Source organism: Manis javanica, chromosome 17 (assembly GCF_040802235.1).
Source record: "Manis javanica isolate MJ-LG chromosome 17, MJ_LKY, whole genome shotgun sequence".
Taxonomy (NCBI): Eukaryota; Metazoa; Chordata; class Mammalia; order Pholidota; family Manidae; genus Manis; species Manis javanica.
In genome coordinates this window covers 53,483,183-53,507,579 of record NC_133172.1, presented here as the reverse complement: position 1 = coordinate 53,507,579, position 24,397 = coordinate 53,483,183, and the positions used below count along the sequence as shown (strand labels likewise).

The 24,397-nt window shown below is 43.0% G+C and overlaps 1 protein-coding gene across 9 annotated transcripts in view; it reads left to right on the top strand.

Moving 5' to 3' along the window:
- WDR59 (WD repeat domain 59) overlaps nt 1-24,397 on the top strand; it is an 83,512-nt gene that overhangs the window by 23,184 nt on the left and 35,931 nt on the right. For 8 of the 9 annotated variants that reach the window (XM_073225870.1, XM_073225871.1, XM_073225872.1 and 5 more), the window contains 8 exons: nt 3,327-3,412; nt 4,472-4,552; nt 6,664-6,701; nt 9,920-10,008; nt 12,786-12,902; nt 18,366-18,443; nt 20,614-20,770; nt 23,778-23,857. In XM_073225870.1, coding sequence (XP_073081971.1) covers nt 3,327-3,412; nt 4,472-4,552; nt 6,664-6,701; nt 9,920-10,008; nt 12,786-12,902; nt 18,366-18,443; nt 20,614-20,770; nt 23,778-23,857 — 726 coding nt within the window. The remainder of the gene's footprint in view (nt 1-3,326; nt 3,413-4,471; nt 4,553-6,663; nt 6,702-9,919; nt 10,009-12,785; nt 12,903-18,365; nt 18,444-20,613; nt 20,771-23,777; nt 23,858-24,397) is intronic. The other variant, XM_073225873.1, reaches the window with a different exon arrangement.

Sequence of the window (24,397 nt, the reverse complement as noted above, 5' to 3'; positions counted from 1 at the left end):
AGTTGAATCTGACTACCTGACCTTAACCATCGATGTTTGGGTGTTGAGCTGGTTTGGAGACTGTTCTGAAAGAGGGGAGAGTCTGTCTGCTGCTTTCCCGTTCTCAACACCTTTCATGTGTGTTAAGGAGACCCTGTTTCATTGTCTTCTGCCTCTAGATCCTCAGCTTCCCTCACCCCCAGCCCCTGATCATTTGGTCCTGGGCTCTTCCTGACACTGTTGATAATTCTAATTAGGTTAGATAATTCTTCTTGGTGGGGGCTGTCCTGTGCATGGTAGATTTAGCAACATGCCTGGCTAAATCTTAGTAGAATCCCCACCTCTGTCATTGTGACAACCAAAAATGTCTCTTGACATTGTTTGATGTCCACTAGGAAGCAAAATCGCCCCTGATTGGGAGTCACTGATTTAGGCTGACCCCTCAGTACTTGGCCCAAGTGGATCAGCACTGCATTTGTTTAGAAATGGCAATAAAGAGCCCCCCCTTTTTAAGGCAGTTAATCATTTTAAAGTGAACAATTCAGTGCCATTTGCTACCTTCACAATGTTACGTAACCATCGCCTCTATCTCGTTTCCAAACATCCTGTCACTCCAAAGTAAAACCTCTGCTGTCAAACATTTCTTCCCGTTCCCTCCTCTTCCTGGATCCTGGCAGCCATGGGTCTGTTCTGTGTTCTGTCTCTTTGAACCTGTGTATTATGGATGTTTCATACACATGGACTCATATGATGTGACCTTTTATGTATGACTTCTTTATCCATGTTGCAATATATACCAGTACTTCACTGGTTTTTATGGCTGAATAATACCCACTGTATGGATAGGCCACATTTTGCTTGTCCTTTCATCCACTGATGGACACCCAGGCTGGCTGTTGTGACCAGCACTGATATGAACATGTGTGTACCTGTAGTTTTTTGAGTCCTTGTTTTCAGTTCTTTCACTGTATACCTGGTAGTGGAATTGCAGGGTCATGTGATAAGTATGCGCTTAACATTTTGAGGGACCATCAAGCTGTTTTCTACAGCGGCTGAACTGTTTTGCAGTCCTACCAGCCATGTACAATGATTCTCATTTCTCCTCACCAAAAATTATTGTTTCCTGTTCTTTTATTTTTTCGTTTTTAAGTTATAGCCACCCTAGTGGGTGTGAAGTGGTATCTCACTGTGATTTCAATTTGCTTTTCCCTCATGACTACTGATGTTGAGCATCTTTCCATGCGCCTCCTGGCCATTCACTTATCTTTTTTGGACAAATGTCTGTTCAAGTCCTTTGTCCATTTTTGAATTGGGTTGTTTGACTTTTTGCTATTGAGTGTGGTAGTTATCTATATATTCTTGATACCAGCCCCTTATCAGACATGTGACTTGCAAATGTTTTCTCCAATTCTATAGATTTTCTTTTCACTTTCTTTATAATGTCCTTTGATACATAAAAGTTTAAATGTTGATAAAGTTCAGTTTACTGGTTTTTTTTTTCTTTAATTGTTCTTGGTTAGAAGGCAACTTTTCTTCGGCAGAAGAGCTTTGGGGGAGTTAGGTGAATCTGAGGTCAAGTCCTAGTTTTAACACTCACTATCGTATCTTGAGCTCTCCCCCAACTCTGCGCCTCAGCTGCCTCATCTGTAACGGGGGTGATGACACCCAGTGTGCAGTGTGGTGAGAAAGAGTAGAGGGCAGGCTTCTTAGTTCCTCTTCCACAGACCGGCACTAGGAGACCCTTTGGAAATGGCAGGGAATATTGTTACAAGCTGAGAGGGTGACAGGGCTTTTTTTTCACTTCTGTTCCTGTTGAAAGCTATTTTGAGGCCTATCCTTTTGACAGGAACCTTACCTATTTAGAATTAGAAGCTGGCATTTCTGAATAAAAGTCTCAGAACTTTATACATCTGTCTGTTTCTGACCAAAAATGACTATCAGCCTAATAAATATATATGTATAATATATAGATCTCCATATCAATTCAGAAAATATTAAATAGCCTATTAGTAATTAATCTATTAGTTATCTTTATTTACATTCAGTGTGTTTCATAACTCATGATATTTAGGGAGCCTTTACTGACTTCTTTTTTTAAAATTTTATTCTATCAAATGTGCATCACAGTGGTTCAACAGTCCCCGTCCCTCCCCTCTTCCCCCTGCTCCCACCCCTCGCCTCCCTTTGGTGTAACCACTAGTCACTTCTCAGTGTCTGTGAGACTAATGCTGTTTTGTTCCTTCTGTTTTGCTTTGTTTTTATATTCTGCAGATAAGTGAAATCGTATGGTGTTTGTCTGTCTTTGCTGGTGTTTTTCACTAAGAATAATAACCTCTAACTCCATGTTTACGCAAATGGCAGAATTTCTTTTCTTTTGGTGGCTGAATAATATTCCATTGTGTATATGTACCACATCTTTTTTGTCCATTTATCTACTGATGGACGCTTAGGTTGCTTCCATATCTTCGCTATTGTAAATAGTGCAATGATAAACGTAGAGGTGCATTTATCTTTTTGAATCAGACATTTTGTTTTCTTTGGGTAAATTCCTAGGAGTGGAATTACTGGGTCAAATGGTATTTCTGTTTTTTAGTTCTTTGAGGGACCTCCATTCTGCTTTCCACAGCAGTGGCACCAGTTTGCAGTCCTACCAACAGTGTAGCAGAGTCCTGTTCCTCTGCACCCTCCCGCTGGCTTGTTGTTTCTTTAAGTGAAGTGCAGTTTGATCTTTTTTTCTACTGTAGTTGTGGTTTCTTCTGGCCCATTTTCCCCATGTCTTTCTGCTTAACCCTTTAAGACATTTAATATAGGCACATTTCAAGGAGTTCTGTATAATGTTGCTTTCTACAACATCCTTTTGGTGGTGGTTCTGTTTTCTTTCTTGTGCGTCTATGTTAATAAAGTGTGGTAGATGCTTCTAGGCATTTGAGAGTGGGAACGGCTAGCTAAAAACATCTAGTGTGACAGTAACTGGAGAGAAGGGTGAGTGACCTTCAGGGAAGGGAAGCAGTTCCTCTAGTGGTCGGGGGACAGCTCCATAACCCGTAATTCGTGCTCCGTGGTGCGGCAGTAGGTTCAGCTCAGCTGTACCTATTCAGGATAGATTCACTTTGGAGGTAGCATCGCCTCTCCATTTTGAAATTCAGAGTGCCATAGACTGAGCTGAGGTTAGCTCACATGTTATTCGTACTTACCTTGATGGCTTTTAAATCAAGTTCAACCTGTAGCATCTTTGCCCTGCACGTTGGTTTCTCCCTAGCTTCCTCTTCTCAGCCCCAAGCAGATTGGGGTGAGAGCGTGTGGGCTGATGTGCCACCTGCTGTCTCCTGTCCCTTGTTTCTTTCCAGAGTAACCAACGGGTTGACCTTTATAAGTGGAAAGACGGCAGTGGGGAAGTTGGCACAACCTTACAAGGCCACACTCGTGTGATCAGGTAAGCAGCAGCCCTCCACAGCTCTCTGGCCTGCCTGACTTTGTCAGAGTCCCTTGTGACGAAATGAAGACACTGTCATCCTCCCATGTCTTGACCCTCTGTGTTGCGCTGGCCCTGGGTGGCTGTTGGGTCCTTAACATTCACTGAAGTGATGGCTTTCACAGTATTTAGGAACCAGCATCTGTGTAGCTCTTAACCCCGATTCCAGAAGACACGGACCGGTATAGCCCAGGCCAAAATAAAGGATTAGAGCTGATTTTTGTCCTACGAGGGAGACGAAGTCATGCAGCTGAGTCCTGGGCTCACAGTCAGAGTGCTCAGGAGCGGAGACGTGGTGTAGGGCACCATGGGGAGCTGTTGCCTCATGGTCCGTTGTCCAAACACACATTGCCTCTCACCAGAGGCCTTCCAGTTGGCCTCTGGAGTGTTCCTTGACCCGTCTTTCCTTGGAGTCACTGTTCTGGGTTGGGAAGCTCATTCTGGGAAGTAGCAGTGGGAGTGTGCAGCTGGTGAAGCTGACCTGGGACGTGGTGGAGAGGCTAGACCCCTGGCCTGGGTAACTGCTCATGTGGCGACTGCCTCTCCAGGAGTGAGGAGATGAGTAGGGAGCCAGAGGTTGGCTTGCCTTCCTGGGAGGCTGTGTGACAGCACGGTGATTTGCCACTTCTTTAAGAGATGCTGGGTTTACTCAAGGTACCTGTGGTCGGGTCGAATTTAGAAAACGGTAAGTCAGAAGTTACTTAATGTGTTTTTCCTTTGTTTTGTCTGTTTAGTGTGTGTGTGTGCATGTGTGTGTGTGTGTGTGTGTGTTAAGCTAAATGCTCCATTTCTTTCTTGGGAGCAGGTGATGATATAGCTGATGATGACAGGGGGAAGAACCTACAAATTTCTTCAGAGCTCAGTTAAGTCTTATTCATTTCCAAAGAACTTCGCAGAATCCCACCTAAGCTGTGTTATGAGGCCCAATTACAGTAACTTCTGAAGCTACTAGAAACTAAATCTGCTGCTGCTTTGGAACTGATTTTTTCCTTGTTGTTGTTCTGTTTTTTGTGTTTCCAGTGACTTGGACTGGGCAGTGTTTGAGCCAGATCTCCTAGTTACCAGCTCTGTGGACACCTACATCTACATTTGGGATATAAAGTAAGAATAATTAAGAGGCACAGCTGCGTGGTTGTGGGACAATCTCGGACCTTCATTTAGAATCAGGTGTCTTGGTTTGGTTTCCCCTGGATGCAGACCTTGAGACAGGGATACATGGCAGACATGTTATTCAGGAGGTAAAGAAACACTGGTAGTGGGTAGAGAAAAGAGGTAGGCTTGGGAAAGCCACTAATACAGGGTGCCCTCTCTGTCTGAGGACCTCTGAACAGGTGGAGTTTAGTCTTACTGGATAGCACCAGGTGCTAATGTAAAACTGCCTCCTTAGGGTCTAAGGCGTGGGGGTACCCGCCCCCATCAGTCCCTGCACCTGCCGCAGCTCTCAGCCCTTCAGGCCTGTCACGAAGGTTTGCACAGTGGGCTTCTGCCTCCCAGGAAACCCCTTCGGCAGAGAAATGCAGGTGCTGGTATTTGGAAGTCAGTCTGGAGTTTACTGAGTTTACTGCAGTGGCAAGGGCTGTGGGGGGGTTTGGGCACAGATGCTCATCTGCCTCAGTGGCAGTGCTGAGACACATGTGCTCTGTGCTTTGTGAGCTTGAGTCCCATCTGTCGGGCTGGCAGCCACCTTGTGGGGCTGCTGTGCGTGGAGGGAAGCGTAAAGGAGCATCGGGGGCCAGGAAGGTTCTCAGTGAGCGTCCGTCCCCCTCCCTTTGTAGAGTGCCGTTCCCTGTGTGACAGCGAGAGGCGACTGACCCATGGGTGTGTCTGTACAGTGTCTACCCTGCTACACCCCTTGCCAGGCGGCCACATAGCAGTGGCTTTGTGCTGTTTTACACTGAAAGGCAGGCTGTGGGCAAAAGGTGAGGCCTGGATTGAGGTTTGCCAGATGGGGCAGGTGGGTGAGCTGGACGGAGCGCTGGGGATGTGTGTTGGCACCGATCAGCACCTAGTTAGTCTAGTTAGTCAGTCTAAGGTAGTGCCAGGTGAAGGATGGAGCGCTATGCTCAGGAAAGCGGACAGGAGCTCCTCAGCAAAGCAAGCTGGAGCTGTGGGCAAAGTCACCGTTTTCTTCCTTTACATGAAACAGTTGTTTTCATAATTTAATGATGAAAAGACACTGAGCAGCCGATTCCTCTTCAGGAAGAAAGTCCTCTCAGTTTGGAAGTGGGGGCTGTAGGTTTACCTCCGCTGACCCAGCCCAGGCTCCTGCCCAGCCCTGTCATTTATGATTTGGGGGGGAACGTACCCCTCTGACTTTATAGTAAACCAAGGAGCCTCTGTCTCCAAGAGTCTCCTGTTGTATCCAGGACTAGTTTTTGTTTTGTTTTTTAATTGTGGTTAAAAAAGACAACATAAAATTTACCATCTTCACCATTCCTAAGTACACAGTTAAGTATATTCACATTGTTGTGTAGCAGATCTTCATTTCTAGAAACGTTTGCATCTTACAAAGCTAAAACTCTGCTCACTAAACAATTTCCTATCTCCCCTTCCCCCCAGCCCCTGGCAAGCACCATTCCATTTCTGTTTCTGTGGATTTAGATACCTCATGTAAGTGGAGTCATGCAGTATTTATCTTTTTTTGATGGACTTGTTGACTTAATGTCCTCAGGTCTATCCATGTAGTAGCATGCAACAAGATTTTCCTTCTTAATACTTTGTTGCCTGTGTAGACCACGTTTGTTTATCCATTCCTCTGCTGGACCTGAGGGTTGCTTCCTCTTGGCTGGTGTGAATGTCCAGAGTGGTTTCTTACTCCACCTTTGAAATGCTGTTGGGAAAGTTTTTGCAGAGTTATGCTTCCATGTCCGTGACCTTGTCGCCTGTAGGAGAAATGACATCAGGAAAGGATTCTTTGGCTTCCCTGGCCCCTCCATCAGCGTCATCCAGGACATGCTGAATCACATAATTTGTTTTCTGTGGATGCCACTGTATGGTTTGAAATTCAGACTCAGACTCAGTTGAAGTGACCGAGAAAGTTCTTCTGCATAGAGGGAGCTCGGCCTCTCTGTGTGCTGCTTTTTAAGTTCCTCACATTCCCACTGAACTCCAAGAACCCATCGAAAGGGAAGTGAAGAAATGCATGCAGAGGGTGAAGAGTACCAGGTGGATGGTAGCACATGAATTGAGGTTTCCTGATTTTTCTGTTTCAGAGACACAAGGAAACCTGCCACTGCACTGTCTGCTGTAGGTGAGTGTACGCTCCCCCTGCCCACCTCTGCCCTCCTGGTGCCTCCATCCCTTTTCTCACAGGGCCCCCAGGCCCCCCCGTGCTCTGTCCCAGCTTGTGTAATTGTTAAGTCCCACGTCGCAAAGTGCTTGCTTCAGCCTGCCCTCAGAAGTTAGAGTCAGGGCTGCTGAGTGTGGTCAGAAACTTACTTCAGAATGTAAGGATAGGAGCCACATTTGTTTGTAAACTTTTTACTGTGGAAACTTCAAATGTATATAAAAATAGAAGAAAAACAACTACCTTGTGTTCATCATCCAGCTTCAGCAATTATCAACATACAGCCAATCCTATTTCATCTTCACCTCTACCCACTGCCCCCACCCCATCTTCTTCGGGGTGATTTTGAAGCAATTCTTATCTGTCATACCATTACATCAACAAATACTTTGATAAGTAATATTTTTGCAAGAGTGGAATCCTTTAAAAAAACATAACCACAATACCATTAGCATACCTAAATATAGTAACAGTAACTTTTTAATATCACCAGATATTTAAGCAGTATTCAAATTTTCCCAGTAGGCTCCGTTGTTGAATTTACAAATTATTTGAATCAGTATTCAAATGAAGTTCATACTAATAAGTGGTTGACACATTTCCCATCTTTCTTAGTTGGTGGGTTTCTTCTTCTGCTTGTTTGGTTGGGTTTTCGTTTCCTGCAGTTTACTTATTGAAGAAATGAGGTTGTTTGTCATATGGCTTCCCCACAATCTAGATTATGCCAATTGTGTCCCTGTAGTGTCATTTACTGTGGACTTCCTGAAACTTTGAAATTACTTTCTGATCTCCCTATTTTTATCATGCAGTTGGAATCGACTGTTTTTGGAAGTCTCCCTTGGGGCTGCTGTGCAGTTTTCCCACTATTCCCTCAGAGTAGGATTTGGGCACAGAACTGGTACACCTTACAGTGATGAAGCCCAAGTATCAGTATTGTATTTTGGCATTTTGATAAAAATGTATCATGTTATCTGTCTTATAAATCTTGTTCCTTTGTGTATTCTTGGTATATTTTAATTCTCATTTGGTGTTTACTCCAAAGTGATGACATGATTCTTTTTCCCTGCACCCCCTATACCTTGTCACTTAAAGGGATTTAGCATCACGACTGTATAAAGCAGCTGGGTTATCTGTTCTGTGAGGTTAGGAGCCATTTCTTTCTTGTTAGTGCTGTGGACCAAGGTCAGCATTTATGCCTGACCCAAGGAGATGCCCCGTAAATGTTTGTTAAATGGATTTGGAATGGAGCACTAAATGCCTCTGTGCTGAGCGCTTAGCACTTGGACTGATTTGGGCCTCTCCTGCTTTAGGCATTTAGGATCTGAGACATAGGATGGCTCACAGACGTGGTTGCAGAGGACGTCCAATCATCCAACTGAATGAAAATACAAATAGTCTGTAAATGCCTCAGTCATCTCCCCCGACTTTGTTACTCCTGCTTACAGGTTTCCAAGTTGGATTGGTTGTAGAGGAATTCTGAAAAGACGGACAGGTGTTTTTTTTTTTTTTTTTAGCCTCTTTGTTCTAGTTGCTTTCCTTTCTAAGCCTTTCTAAAAAATAGAGGTGAGAAACTTCTTTCCTTTTTGCACTGAATTCAGTGAGCTTTCTCTCTGGGGGCAAGCTGCCCTGGGAGAAAAGAGGCAAATGAGAGGCATGCAGACCTTTATAAGCAGCTTGATCTGACGTACCCTGATGGGTGCAGCCTTGACTACTACCTGGGTCTGTCGTCCCCATTTTCATCTTCCCGCGAGTGCATCATTTATACCTCTGGGGTGGGGAGTCAGTAAAAGCCTGCCCATGTGTACTCCAGGCTGTTCTCTGGCTGAGAACTCATACCTTCTTGGACCTCTACCTGACTCTGGTGTCATGATCCTATAAAGCAGGTTGAATTAGGGAGTCCCCAGAATCCTCTGGGAGGCTTCCTGTTCTGCGGGACCACCCCCCAATCCCCACTGGGAAAAGTATATATTCTTGGAACTCTTCAAGTAATGCCATCCTGAGGAGATGGAGCAGCCTCTTCTTATTCATTATCTGATACCCTTTCTTGCAAAGAAACTGGGTCTCCTAGGTAATGCACTCCCTCCTCATCTTCAGGGGTCTCCACCATTCATTCTCAGATAACTTAAGATGCCCTGTGTCTCAAGGAGAAAACACAACAAAGAAACTTTCACCAGAACCAGGCAAGGATAAGTTCTGGACCTTCTCTCTATTTCATGTTGGAGTCTTAAGTCCTTGCTTTACCTGTCACACTTGCTAGGCTCCTTGGACCAGGCCATTCTCCCAAACCCTCCATCTACTGTGGTGTCCCCAGTAATAAACACCTGCCTGAAGGGAGAGGTGTCAAAGTAGAAGTGTCATGTGTTATCTGAGCAAGAGCAAGAAGAGGCAGAAAGGAGAGCCATTGTGTTGTTTTGGTTTAACTTAATTATTTTTAGGAATCAGCTAGAAGTACTGATGTGTCGTAGTTTTCTCCACGTCTCAGCCCTGTCTGGCATCTTCCAATATGCCTCCTTCCTTAAGTAGCTCTTCTGTCGTTGTTACCTCTGTGTTGACAGAGTGAGGAAGGAGTCCTCACAGCACCAGGGGTGTTCCTACCTCTGACTCAACACAGGGCCGGTGGCTGTGCCTGACCGCTGGCAGGGAGATGAGTGTGTGCGGTGGTATACACCTAACCTGAGTGCAGAATTAGGCAACTGTGGGGCTTATTCTTCTGCTGAGCTTCAGCTGGAGGCTATGTTTTTCCAAAAGTGTCCCTTCAAAAACAAAGAAGAGGGAAGGAGCAGGCATTGAGCTGAGGCCCTTCTGACGGGAGCTCAGCCTTGGAAAGGATGGAGAGCTAGGCTCTGTGATGAGTCGGGTACCATCCAACAGTGCGCAGCTGCACTGCTTCTCTGCAAGGAAGTACGCTACCCCGCTGGTTCTGCTCAGAGCTAGCCTGTAGATTTTTTCCTAAGTGAGACTGTTTTCTCAATTAGGTGACTCTGATCCAGTTCCCATGTGCTCACTCATTTAGCTTTTGGCTTCATATTCTCTTTAATGTTGGCTCTGGTGCAGTCATAGAATCTTAAAGGGTCCTGTTCTAATGCAGCCGGACTTCATTATGCAGGTCCCCTGGATATGCTCTGTCCTAGTTCTGGAGGTGTTGAGGGCAGCAGCTGTCTTCCCCTGATTTTTCTTTGCAGCTGGTGCTTCACAGGTCAAATGGAATAAAAAAAATGCTAATTGCCTTGCCACCAGTCATGACGGGGATGTACGGATATGGGACAAGCGGGTGAGTAGTTGACCTCCCCACCCCCCAGTTGGTCTTTAGTTCCTCCCAGAGGGTGTTTAGTGGATGTTGTGGGTGGCAGGATTTGCCTTGAGAGCACAAGGTGTGCTGTCAGCATCTTGGATTGTCATTTTAAGATCACAGCACCAGATCACATTTGCTTCCTGATCAGATTGATGTTGGAGGAAGACAGGGAAATGAGGCATTATCATCAGTGGTTAAGAAAATGAACTGGGCCTGAACGAAGTCAGAGTCCCATTTGTGTTTCCTCCTGACCTGCTGCTAACTAACCTTCTCCAAGCCTCAGTTTCCTTATCTTCAAAGTACAGATAACAGCTGTGTATCACTGAGGAGGTCAAGCCTGAGGGACCAGACAGTACTCGAGAATGGTCCGCAGGCTGCTTCTCCCTGTCCCAGATTGCAAAGTGAAAACTAGCTGTTCTAGGACACCTGCTGTCCTGAATACTTTTGCTATGAATCACTGAAGTGGCTGCTTGGTTTGCTCGAGTCCCCTTTGCAAGTCTAGCTATGCCATCAGCCCCAGAGTTGCCCGCAGATCCTGTATTGTCCCTGCAACAGCCTGGGTACCTGAGAGCATGAGAGAGGGGCAGGCTCCCAGGCTGCTGCTGCTGTCATGGAAGGCCTGGGGGAAGTTTAGGATGATGGCATCAGTGAAAGTAACGACACAGTGAAATTACCGTGTCTGCCTGCTGGTGATGTTAGCATAGATCTGTGGGCCTGTGCAACCCGCAGCTGGCACTCCTCATCCTTGGGGGGAGCACCCACCTTTAGTTTTCCTGAGGCTTGACTGGGGCTGTGTCAGCTTGGAGCTGACCAGCAGGTCTCGGCATTGCTCTGGCTGCCCTGTACCCTGCCCTGGCGGAAATGGGTCCTGGAGTGGGAGAAGGGGAGTCTGCAGGGCTGGTGCCAGGATGCTGGGGAGGTGGTGGGCTGCTAAAGCCCTCTGCCTCAGGCAGTTCGTGGGGACAAGGTGACTTTAAAAGTAGAGGTTGGGTGGATGCATCTTCTCTGTTAGTTTCTGTTGCTGTTCTGTTAGGCCAGTCTGGTATTAGCCATTCTTCTTCCTCTTTATTTCTTAAACTGATGATTGGTTTTATTCCTTTTATCCCTAGCGTAGTAAATGGTTTAAATAAATGGTTGTTTGTAGCGCATACATATTTGCTTTAGACTGTTTCCTGAGCCATAGGCACAGTAAACAGTTCGGCATGTAGCCGTGAACTCTCTCAGCACCTGTTTTCCAAGATGTGCCCCTTACCTTGTGAGAAAACACAGCCAGACTGTCCCTTTTAGTCCTCTGCTTGGTCCACTAATACCCCTGATTTCCCTTAGCAAAACGTTTTTCCTGGCTGTTAATACTCAGGACCTCTGCTCAGATGGCCTCTAAGACATGCCGGTCACATTTTTACCTCTGTGGCACTTTCTAGTATCAGCATAGGTACTGATGGTGGCAAACATCAGAGACTGAGACAAACTCAGGGTCAGTGGTAATGTCGGATCTCATTCAGACTCACATCTGACTAATAGTACCAACATTTACTAAGCGTTTGTTATGCATAGACATTGTCCTAAGGAACTATACGTGTATTGATTCATGTCCCTTTATAATTGCCTTTGAAGTAGGTACTGTTTTTATCTCCACTTGGCATATGAGTAAACTGAGGCACTGTTGGTAGGATTTGAACTCAGAAAGGCTGGTTCTGGAGACTGCACTCTTAACCTCATAGACCAATGGTAATTATAGAGGTAATACATGCTCTTTGTAGAAAATATAAAAGGAGAAATAAAAATCATTCATAGTCCTATTACCCAGAGACAAATGCGAATATCTTGATGTTTTCTTATGCTTTTTGAAACATGGTTCATTATATCGTGGGCATAGTTATGTACACTTTTTTCCTTTAACATCACAACAGGTGCATTTTCCCTATGTTATAATCTCTAAGTATAGCTTTTAGTGTCTACATTATATTGGATCAGATAGCTGTTCATAATTGATTCTAAAATTTAATTATTCCCCACTTGTGTTGTTTCTGGTTTGCTAGTGTTTCAAGTAACACCAGTGTGAACATACTTTGTATGTAAATCTTCTTGTGAATTTGGAATGTTCCCTTAAGAAAGGAAAATTTTAAGTCTCTTGATAAAAATGGTCAAATTTTTGTCCCAAACTGGTTGTACTACTTTATATGTTCACCAGCAGTAACGAATGTGGTCTCACCAGCATTGAATATTATTTACAGGTGTTTTCTGATAGCTTTAAAATATCTTAATGTGTATTTCTGAGGTTCCCTTCTGCGTTTGTTCTGTGTGTGCTTATCAGTCATGTTTGTTGCCTCCGGTGATGTGTGTCATTCCCTCTTGGGGTCTAGGTGCTTGGTCACTTTCAGATAGGTAGTTTTCCCTCAGGATTGCTCTGTTGGGATGTCACAGCCCCTCTTCTTGGGTGATTGTGAGGAAGGGGAGCAGGAATTGCAGACCACACAACTATAGGGAGAAGCACCCACCGCCTTTTGTTCCCATGCCTGAGGCCAGATGGGAAGAAGTTAGTCTCATAGGCCCATATATGGAGCCTGCGTGAAGGAGAGCTGGAGAAGTCTTTTCCTGTTACTGTTTTGTTTGCTCTAAACAGAAAGTGCAGTTTCCCAAGGATAAAGACGGTATCTCGTAGTATTATTCTATCCCTGCTCAGCACACAGCTGACTGTTAGCTCCATGCAGACCCTCTGCCTGAATGGACAACACTCAGTGCCGATCCTATTGCAGAAACCCAGCACAGCAGTGGAGTATCTAGCAGCCCACCTCTCCAAAATCCATGGCCTGGACTGGCACCCAGACAGTGAGCACATTCTTGCCACCTCCAGTCAAGACAACTCTGTCAAGGTGAGTGGCACTCATGTGGCAGCTGGGGAGCTGTGTTCAGGAGGCGGATGTGTGGCAGCACTTTCTTCAGAAGGACAGTACGTTACTGTAGTGTGTCCATCTTGGGTGCATGTGCTTCCTGGGCAGATGGGCAAGTAAACCTGGTTATGCAGACCAGCAGGAGTGATGTGCATATATCTGATTTGGCTCCTGGAATGTGTTCAGAGCGTTTTCTTCTTTCCCTTTGTGAAAGGAAGTTAGAGACAAAAACATTTAAAAAGGAAAAGAAATTTACTTGCAGAGAAATTGCCAGGATGTCAGATTTCAGAGAAAAAACACAAACAGATATGTAAGTAGAGTGGAAATGCCCACAGAATTGTTAAGGTTACCACATTTATAAGTAGTCTCTCTGGGGTGGAAAAACAGCAATTTTCTCTCATGATTGTCATATCTGCAGAAGTTTTAACATCTTGAGTCATGAACATTGTAAAAGTCAGGGGTATGGTTGTTTTATTAGAGATTCTCTAAGTTACAGGAAATGCTCAGGGTCTCTGGGTTTCAGGAACTCTGTTATTTTTGGTTTATCTCAGAGGTCTTGTTTGTCTTTCTTCTCCGACTGTGGGAAGTCATGTGTACCCTTGTTTAGAGGGATGTAGGGCAGAGTCACCTTGTGCCATGGTGCCTCCCTGTGGTCAGGTCTCTGCCTGGAAGGACACCATAGAAGTTTGCTGAGCAATTTTGTGATTCAGCATCATTACTTCAATGCTTTGTTTCCATAGGCATGTACAATATCTCTTTGGTATGGTTAGCAGAATTAGAATCATACACTGAGACCTAAAAGTTAACTTCTGCCTGGAGGTTTGCAAATCCCTTGGAGTTGTAATTTATTTGTATGTGCCTGAAGTGTTTTTTTGTTTATTTCTTTTGAGTTTGTGTTTTTGTCCCTATATCCCAGTCAGCCTCTCTTCCAAATTCAGGAACCATCAATTCACTACTTTCTTTGAGGTCACCAAGTATGTCGATATTCAGTGACATCTTTACTTTGAGGTCACCAAGTATGTCGATATTCAGTGACATCTTTACTGCCTGGGAGGCTGAGATTCCATAGTTATTAAATCAGGTAACAGGTCAGTTTCCACATGTGAAACATAGCCTATTCCTTACTCGTAGGCTTAGCTTATGAATTATATGATATTTTGGATGTGGTATTTGATTTCTTCCACTACATCCTGGTAGGAAAGAAGACAGTTCTTATTGAATGTATATAAACATCATAACTGTAAAAAGTTAAGCAATTCATACTTCTATAGCTTTTCTTCTTCCTTCCTAATTCCAACCCTTAAGTAGAATTCATGCCTCATATCAAAATTACTGAGTATCATAGTTCTTCCAAGTGGTAAAGATACCTCAAGACAAATGCTGGCATAGAAGCCACAGGGCATAAATCTGCAAAGAAGTAAAAAGGTAACCTTTTCAAACAATATTGCTTCTCTTTCACTTACCAACTTTACATTTCCCTGTATGGCCCTGGAAGATGACTGGTTAGCCAGAGACGGGTAAGATTCCTCAAGGGAGGAACAACCTAAGACAGGCACAGCCACAGGTGAGAAATTGGGGATCAACAGAGGTGAGGCTTAGAACCCCACCCCCCTGTTTTGAGAGAAATCTTCTGCATCCGTGGATGTTTTGTTGCCCTTGTCTAGCTCGGATTAATACTTAGTCTATAGGCACAGACCTGATCATCTACATTTGCCCTCTTACAGCACTAAACTATGTTTTCTACCTTTAGCTTGCATGTACCTACCACTTCAGCATTTTATTAAAAACAAAAATAGTAATAATAATAATAAGGGAGAAATGTGGGATTCACATATAAATCAAGTATAAAAATCAAATGAATATTCATATTTGACCTGATTGTTTATAGTTCATAATGCGTGATCAAAACCGAAAGTTTCTGTGATGACTGCCCTTGCACTGTTCACCATGTAAGAACTTATTCACTATGTAAGAACTTGTTCGTTATGCTTCAGAAGATTGGAGACTGTTGAGAATTAGGCTTGGGGTTGATTAATGATTGTGCATTGAGTCCCCTGTACAGAATTTTATTGTTGTTAACAACCATTTGATCAATAAATATAAGAGATGTAGTTTACCTGACAGTTTATTAGCTTATAATTTGTAGTAATAATTTTTTAATTGATATATAGTTGATATACAATATTATATTGGTTTCAAATATACAGCACAGTGATTCAACAGACACATTATTAAATCCTTGTCCCAACAGTGCAGATTATTGCCTGTCAACATAGAAAGATGTTACAGAATCATTGACTATGTTCTCCATGATGCACTTCCATCCCTGTGACCAACTTTAATTGTGATTGAGATTTTTATGGCTTTATTATCCCCCTCACCTACTCCACCATGCCATCCTCTCCCTCATGGTAACCACTAGTCACTTCTCAACATCTGTGAGTCTGTTGCTATTTTGTTCATTTTGTTTTGTTTTATTTTTATATTCCACAAATAAGTGAAATCATATGGTATTTGTCTTTTTCCACCTGGCTTATTTCACTTAGTATAATACCCTATAGGTCCATTCATGTTGTCACAAATGGCAGAATTTCTTTTTATGGCTGAATAATATTCCATTGTATATATGTACCACATCTTTATCCATTCATCTACTGCTGGACACTTAGGTTGCTTCCATATCTTGGCTATTGTAAATAATGTGGCAGTAAACATAGGGGAGCATGTACTTTTCAAATCAAGAGATTTTGTTTTCTTTGGGTAAATTCCTGCAAGTAGAGTTAGGTCATACAGTATTTCTATTTTTATTTTTATTTTTTTGAGGAACCTTCATACTGCTTTCCATAGTGGCTGTGCCAATTTAAATTCCCACCAACAGAGTAGGAGGGTCCCCTTTTCTCTACATCCTCCCCAACACTTGTTAGTTCTTGTCTTTTGGGTAGTAGCCATTTCTAACTTGTGTGAGTGTAGTAATAATTTTAATTATATTTTTATATTCTGAATTCTGAGGGGTCAGCTAGAATAAGATACCATTGAATGAGTGTTTAATTTCAGTTTGTAAATTATTAAACTGTAATACTGTTGAATTGAGGGTTAGAGCTAGATCAAGAAGAAAGAAAAGGATTTTTCTTATATGACCATTAAACATAGAACATTAACCACAATAAAACTAGCACACATCATTTTAGATAGTTGTTTTTTTCCTGATCTTGGGTTAAGCAGTCTGTTTAACAAAATTTGCCTTCTTATAGTCTAAGAGTTCTCGAAATTCAGATATGGTCCATTGGTACATTCTCACAGATGGGTGTCTGCCCATGGGTCAAGGTCAACCTTACTGAGAATCCTGTTTCCATGAGACTGTTGAAGAACCTGTTTTTTTTCTTTCATGACTGAGACTTTTCTGATACGTCTTCAGAAGACTTGCTTTCTGATCTATAGCTTGTAGTGGGAGCTCTTTGGCAATAGTAAGAGAAAAGCAGAAGTCATCTATGGATAGGAAGATGGCATGGCTTTGGTTAACTTAATGATAAACAGTTCTATCAGATTGAAACAGACCGTGGTCCTCCATTTACATATGATATTTAATAATTTCATTAGATTCCACAAGGGATTGTCTAGAGAATAAGAACATGTTATAAAGTGAATGGGGACTTTGTCAAATTTCCAGAGTCTAATTTATTCCATAAATTCTGTGTTATGGTTGTTGTCACCAGCTGATGAGCATATATAAATCTAGAAACAAATTTTTTAAAAAAGATTAGTTTTGTTAATAGTTACTATGCTAGTCTTTGTAAATGAAAATGAATACACTTCTGTCCAAACTGAAAAGTAAGCTATTACTGAAATGCACTCATAGTAATATTTTCCTTGTATATAATTAACCTAGAAAGGTTGAGCTTCTCTTTTATTTGCTAGCTTTTCACATATGGTGGACTTGGTAACAGGAAAGCATTCGCAAAGTGTTGAGCTAATTAAAAATCTGGAGAGTGCCGAGCATTCCTTATTATTTCTAGTTTCCCTTCTGTTGTAAGTTGAAGAAGCAAGTTATAGTTAATCTTGTGGCCATCATCTGCGAAACCCAAAAGAAGTTCAGATGGGAAAGCTATCATAATTTTACTATTTTGAATATGGGGCCTGAATTTGGAAAAAAAAAGGGTTGTCCTAAGAAGGAAGCATTACCTTGTATGATCCCTTTATACTCACACCTGCCCCCCACTCCTTCCTAACTTCTAGCAGCCACTGATCTGTTCTCTATCACAATGGTTTTGTCTTTTCCAGACGTCATTTAAATGGAATCATGCAGAATGTAACTTTTGGAGGTTGGCTTCTTTCACTCGGCATAGTGCTTTTAAGATTCATCCGTTGTTTTAAGAATCAATAGTTCATATACTTTTACTGCTGAGTAGTAATCCACTGTATGGATATTACAATTGATTATCTGGTGTTCTGTCAAAGGACATTTGGGCTATTTCCAGTTTTTGGTGATTGTGAGTAGAGCTGCTATAAACATTAATGTATAGATTTTTCTGTGAACAGAACTTTTTAGTTTTTTAGGGCAAATGTGTAGTAGCAGGATCAGTGGGTCATATGATGTGTGTGTTTAACTTTTTAAGAAGCTGCTGGATTCTTCCAGAGTGGCTTCTGTTGTCTGTTTTTGAAAAGAAATGTTAAATACCTGAGTAGTTCCAGTTTCAGGCTTGGTCCTGCCCCCTCTGGTGCTGTGTCCTGCTTTCACGACAGGTGCCCAAGCTCTCGGTGTATTGCCATTAGAAGCATAGGCACCTCTAAGGTGGAGTCTGTGTCTGGCTCACCTCTGTGTACTCTGCAACTTCAGGTTCCCACTTGCCGTGTTGGAGAGAGTGGATGAGTGTGCACAGGAGTGAGCTGGTAGCAAAGCAGTCACACAGCCATCTTTTCCTGTGTGACCTTGGGCAAGTTACATCACTTAGTAATTTAGCTTTTGCATTTGAAAAAGAGATTAATAATACCTATTATATGGTTGTTGTAAGGATTAAATGGGATAAAAAACTTAGAACTCTCAACATGTGTCTGAAATGCAATAAGTAGTCAGCACATTACAACTGTTGTTATTAAGTGAGTTACCCTACATGGTGTAAAAATGACACAGGATGAAAACACATCACCCTTACCTTTCAACTGTGAAGACTATTTCCAGGCAGGCTGATGGTGAGCTGCCTTGCGGGATGGTCCTGGGGAAGTGTGGGAGTTCTCCCGTGATGTTTCTATTACTGTGAAAGGAAGGTTTTCTTTTTGTCTCTGTCATAGTAACATGGCTATGGGGGCCGACTGAAATGCACCATGGACATGTGCCTTTAAAGGACAAAAAGCAATGACTTTGACAAAAAGCTATGCTTATTTCAATAGTTGAGTTTTTTTTTTTAGATGGCATTTATCTCACAAATTATCCTGCTTGCTTTCTTCCAGTTCTGGGATTACCGCCAGCCTCGGAAATACCTCAATATTCTCCCTTGCCAGGTGCCTGTCTGGAAGGCCAGATACACTGTAAGACACCCTACCTCTTGCTGAGAAACTTCTTCTTGGTGTTTCAGACAAACAGGGCCAAGGATCATTTTCTCTTGTTTTCTTTGTGAGGCAGTTTTCTCTTTCTGTCTTGTTTAGGGGTGGGGTGAAAGTGGTAATAATGGCATAAGGCTATTATCTATTTAGAAATTTGCCTTTGGAATCCTGGGTAAGGGTCTGTACTAGACTTGCTAAGCATGGCTGGACTGGGAAGCTAGGCCGTCTGAAGGTGGTCACTAACGGCAGGGGAGGAGAGCGAGATGGAGGCAGAGGGTTGAGAGCCTGTGGTCAGGGGATTGTGATGGGAAGAACTCCACCTGTAGATTCAGAAGACCTGGGTTTGGGGCCCAGAAATGCCATTCAATTTATCACTCCAGCTTTATTGAGATATAGTTGACATGTAATATTGTGAAAGTTCAAAGTGTCTGATGTGTTGATTTGATGCATTTTTATATTGCAGAACGAGTACCACCATGGCATTAGCAAACACCTCCATCACATGACTCAATTATCAGTTCTTTTTTTGTAATGAGAACATTTAAGATCTACTCTCTTAGCAAGCTTCAAGTATACAATATTATGCAGTATTATTAATGAGAGTCACCATGCTGTACCTTAGATCCCCAGAGCTTATTCATTGTATAGCTAGAATTTTGAACTCTTTGACCAGCATCTCCCCATTTCCCCCACCCCTCAGCCCTTCATAACCACCGCTCTACTCTGTTTCTATGAATGCAGCTTCTTTAGACTCCACCTATAAATGATGTCATACAGTATTTATCTTTCTCTGACTTACTTCACTTAGCATAATGCTCTCAATGTCCATCTATGTTGTAGCATATGGCAGGATTTCCTTCTCACGGCTGAGTAATATTCCATTATAGATATATACCCCACATCTGCTTTATTCATTCATCCCCTGATGGACACTTCGGTTGTTCCCGTATCTTAGTTGTTGTGACTCATGCTGCAATGAGTCATTTAATATTTGTGTGGCCTTTGGCAAGCCATTTCGTGTTTTTGAGCAAGTTTCCTCCTCTGTAAAAATGAATGATAATTTTTACCATGCCTACCCTTTATTTATTGTGATAAAATTCATCATTTTAAAGTGTGCAATTCAGTGGCATTAGCATGTGCACAAATATGCCTTCCTTTTGAAAAGTTGTATATGAAAATGCTTTATAAGCCATAAAATGCTACAAATAGAGGGGGTAGATTATTATCAACCTCCAACAATTTTTCCATTGCAACATTGATAGCTACAGATTGAAGATAATATATTTCCTTCTGTGTCAATTTGAAAGGGAGCACAGAATGAATAAAGCTACCTTCATACATTAGGCTGTCCCCTGGAGGCATCATGGAACACAGAAGATGATTCAGATGTTTAGTGGCTCTTGCATTTGGGAACACTTGTCAAGAAATCATACATTGTTCTTATGAATTGAAATATTTCTCTGGATTAAAGTTTGCTCTAAAAAATAAACGGAGATGTCCAGGAGTGCTGCCAGGAGGGAAGGTGAAGATAACATGCTTTTTGGTGACTGTGGTATATTCCTTAAAAAACAGAGGCTGATTATTAACCTCTCAGCTGTCAAGTTGGTTGCTGCTAAGTAAAACACGTCAGCTCTGAAATTGGGAGGTTTTCCTCTGAGTAGCTGTAGTACTTGGGGCAATGGGAAGGTGATGCTTCATGCGGACCATGTGCTTCCGGTCCTGCCCGCGTTACAGGAGCTATGGTGCTGCACCAGGGTTTGCCAGTGTGCCTGGCATGCTCACGCTTATTCCAGGAAAGCATATGATGACTCTCGGAGGGAACCCGTTTAGAGTAGCTTGGATGGCAAACAGTATGTTTCAGTGTGTGACAGAGCCACTCACTCATTTTAGAATTTAACAAGTTCTTCTCTGAGCATGTAGCTTAGCTTTATCTTTTTTACTTGCTGTGGTCCCTTCCATATGCAGAGAAAAAGTAATATGAATACAGAAGGAGAGTAGATGGTTAACTTGTGGTATTGGGGAAAATTTCCCCCAGATGGGTTGGGACCTTCAGTCATCTGATTTATTTCTTTAGGAAAGAAGTCCATCTTCAGTAACTCAGCACTCAGCTGATTCTCCCTGGAATAATCAGTTGCTTTTCCCTTTCTTACCATAGCCTTTCAGCAATGGCTTAGTGACAGTAATGGTTCCCCAGCTGCGGAGGGAAAATAGCCTTCTCCTGTGGAATGTCTTTGACTTGAACACCCCAGTCCACACGTTTGTGGGGCATGACGACGTGGTGTTGGAGTTCCAGTGGAGGAAACAGAAGGAAGGTGAGCAGGAGAGAGGGCCGCGGAGATGGGTTCCGAGTCCTGCCCTGCCCGGTTGGGGCTGACCGTGGTCCTGAGGAGGTGCAGCTGCAGGGAGGGCTCAGGAAGGAGAGAGCCTGGGGGTCCGCCACTTTGAAGTGTGGACAGCTAAGGGAGCTGCCACTAAAGGTGTTTCTTCTCCCAGGGTCCCTCCTGCTGTCATGTTCAGCGTGGTCTCTTTCCTGCATGGAGGAGATCAGAAGAGATTAATAGACTTGCTGTTGGGTCGCTTCTGGGGCCGAGAAACTCTGGGTTTGCAACCTCAGAAGTCCCCAGCATTTGACCCTTGCCACTCCATCAGTGAGGGAGACCCAAGGTCATCATTAGTACTGCCATCACATTCCTGTTCTCTCCACAAACATGCAGTGGTATGTCACCTCCTATCCCCTGGGAGATAGGTGACTTGCTTTGATCTTGAAACATGAATGGAAGTGATACGGGCACTTCTGAGGTGAAGTATTATCAGCCAATGTACAGTTGCACACTCTATTTGCATCTGCTACGGAAATAGCAAAATCCCAGATGGAGCTGCCCCTGTCAGGAGGGAAGATGAGGTGGAGGTGTAGTGTGAGCAAGAAATCCTTGCTTCACGCCACTGAGATTTTGGGATTGTTTGTTATTACGGCTTAATCAGCCTTATAAGTAGAATGGGAGTCAGGAAGTCCTTGGCTTGTTTTTCTACCAACTCACCATGCAAATTTAGTTGTAGCCTCTCTTTTCTTGAGATCTCACTGTTATGGTCTCTAAAGGTTTTACAGAACAGAAGTATAGTTCTTAGTCTTTCCATGTTACAGAAGTAAGGAGTGGTGTGACTTGTCTGGAGTCCCAGGAAAGGTCTCTGGTACGGCACATATCTTGTCCTGGCTTGTTTGTGACCCTTGCAAGCCTCTTCCAGAATAATTTCTGAAGTGACTCTTGCATTTTGCCGTAGTAAATAGACGAGGTACTTTCCCCATGGTCTGGCCAGGAGACTTTGGCCTGTAGTTTTGGATTGAAATAAAAAGTGTTGAGCAACCCACTTAGTTATCAGTGTCACCTGTAAGCGGGCAGGGTGAATTGTGTAAATAGGGACTGTCTGTCTGGTCAGTAGTGAGATTTTGAGCACAAGTTATAGGTGTTTTAAAAATTCCTTTTTATTGTGAAATATATCATTTATCTGGAAAATTGCATGAAACATGTTTAGTTTGACAAATTATTATAAAGTAAAAGTTTGTGTAACTGCCACCAAGGTTAACTTCCACTAAGAAAGACAACATTGCTGGAACCCAGAAGCTTCCAGATCATAATTCCCTCCCTTTCCCAGACGTGAACACTATCCTGATGCTTATGATAATGATTTATGCTTTTATTTTTACAGTTTTACCACCCATTCCTGCATCCTGCATGTAGTCTTGTATTTCACTTCTTCAACAACCTAATGTCACTTCATTTTCTTTCTGTTGTTCCATTATTTTGGGGGGACCACCTCAAGCTTTGGTCTTGGTTTTCGCTGTGGCGCAGGACCTGTCAGAGAGGCAGGAAGAGAGTCAGATGCGGCAGCTCAGGGAGAGGACGCTTCTGGAGGGAAGTGGCAGTCATTGGTCTGACATGCTGCTGAAGGATCAAGGTGCCCAGGGAGAGAAAGGCCCTTCACTCTTCAAATAGGAAGCTGTATGGCCGTAAGACAGGCGTTCTGGAGCAGACCGAGGCTAGAAGCCTGGCCGAAAGGTAGCGTGAGCAGAGGCAGCCGGCACTGGTTTGGTGGATGAAGTTGCCATCAAAGGCAAGGAGGCGTCTAGGCTGACTGGCAGAGGCTGCTGCAGCCTCTATTTGAAGGCAGGTTAAAGTGCAAGATAGGGAGTGTGGGGGAAAGAGGGCTGCTGGAAATGAGAGGGGACGGGCCGAGGTGACAGGTGGAGAAGGTGGGTTTGGAAAGGAATCAGGCATGACTTTTCTCCAAAGTCAGGGACATGAAAAGAGGCCACATGTGGAGTCAGAAAACTGTTGATGTGACCATGTGTCTAGATGGTGGAACTCATAACAGGCAATAGTTCTGGATAGTTGCTTGTTGGGCCCACCCAGGGAGATAGTAAAACTGAGGACCAAGGGCCTGATTGAAGGAGGTGACACAGAGAAGGGGCCTCTGCCCCTCACTATAAGCTTGGCCAGATCATGTTCTCTGTTTTGCCTCAGTTTTTCCCATCTGTAAAATAAGGGAATTGGATGAAATTATCTCTAAATTCTTTGCTCTTTGAAGATGGCCATTAAGGAGATTTTAGATGCTACGTAATTACCCTGAAATGTCCTGATCTTTCACAGAGCTTTTCCATAAGGTGTCCTGAATCTTTGTAGAATAATTTTCTTTGACCAGACCTAATATGTGAGAATGTAAGTCAGTCAGTTAAGAACATTAAAGATTGATTATTCATTTTATATATAAAGAGGTGTATCTCCTTACCAAAAATTCTTTTAAATAGTAAGATGACATGAAACATACAAAATAATTCATTTTACAAAAGCCATATTCATTCCCAGCTCTCAGGAAGCATATAAGATGAAGAATATTTGTGGAGGTGAAAGCTGAATGCGACATTAAATCCCAGTATCACTCTTCACCTCCTGATTTGCCAGTTATTACTTCCTTCATTTAAGTTTCTGCTCAGATGTGACTCACTCAGGGACTCCTGTCTAAAAATAGCTCCCCTGTCAGTCTGTGTCCTCTTATCCTGTTATTTTTTTATAACACTTTCACTACCAAATATTTTATTATATATTCATTTGTTTGTTTCCACCATTGAAAGGTGAGATCTGTGAAGACAGACTGTGGTATTCATGCTATAGTCCCAGTGCCTAGAACAGTGCCTGACCTATAGGTGATGTTCAAGAAATACAATGAATGAATGAATGAATTTATCTTACTCCATTGCAGCCTGTAGCAAAATTAATGTTGAATCCAGAAAAATTCCCAGGATTCTTATTTGGTGATTTCTAGGGTCCAAGGACTACCAACTGGTTACGTGGTCACGGGATCAGACCTTGAGAATGTGGCGGGTGGATTCCCAGATGCAGAGGGTATGTAATTCAATGTTGTCATAGAGGAATATAACTGGATATACTAGAAACTTTTAAAATAATTACAATATTTGGTATTTGTGAAAGTTAGAGGATAGATGATGGACATTAAATACATATTTGCTGGTTGGCCCACTGGCTTGTGTATGTCACATTGAGGCTTTGGGGTCTTCAAGAGACAACTTTAATATTCAACACTTTGAGGCTGAAAAGCCTCAATGTCTTTTCTTCTTGTCCTGGTCTCAGCAGGTGTCTGTTGCACACTGAGTGATGGCCTGTGGGCTTCATTTCTTTCTCTTCTTGTAAATGGCTAGGAAGTCTACCTTTGCACTCGACAGTGCTCAGAACTCCTTACATCCATCAACGACACCTGTTCTATGAGGCCCTTTTGTATGATACTTTTGCCCTATGTATGATAGTGTTTCTTATGTGAACCACAGTGGCGCCTGGTGTGAACTGATTTTTGGCCCTTGCTTTGCACTGCCTCACCATTTGGTGGCCAAATTCCTTGCAGGCAGGTCAATGTCTCACTGTATAACC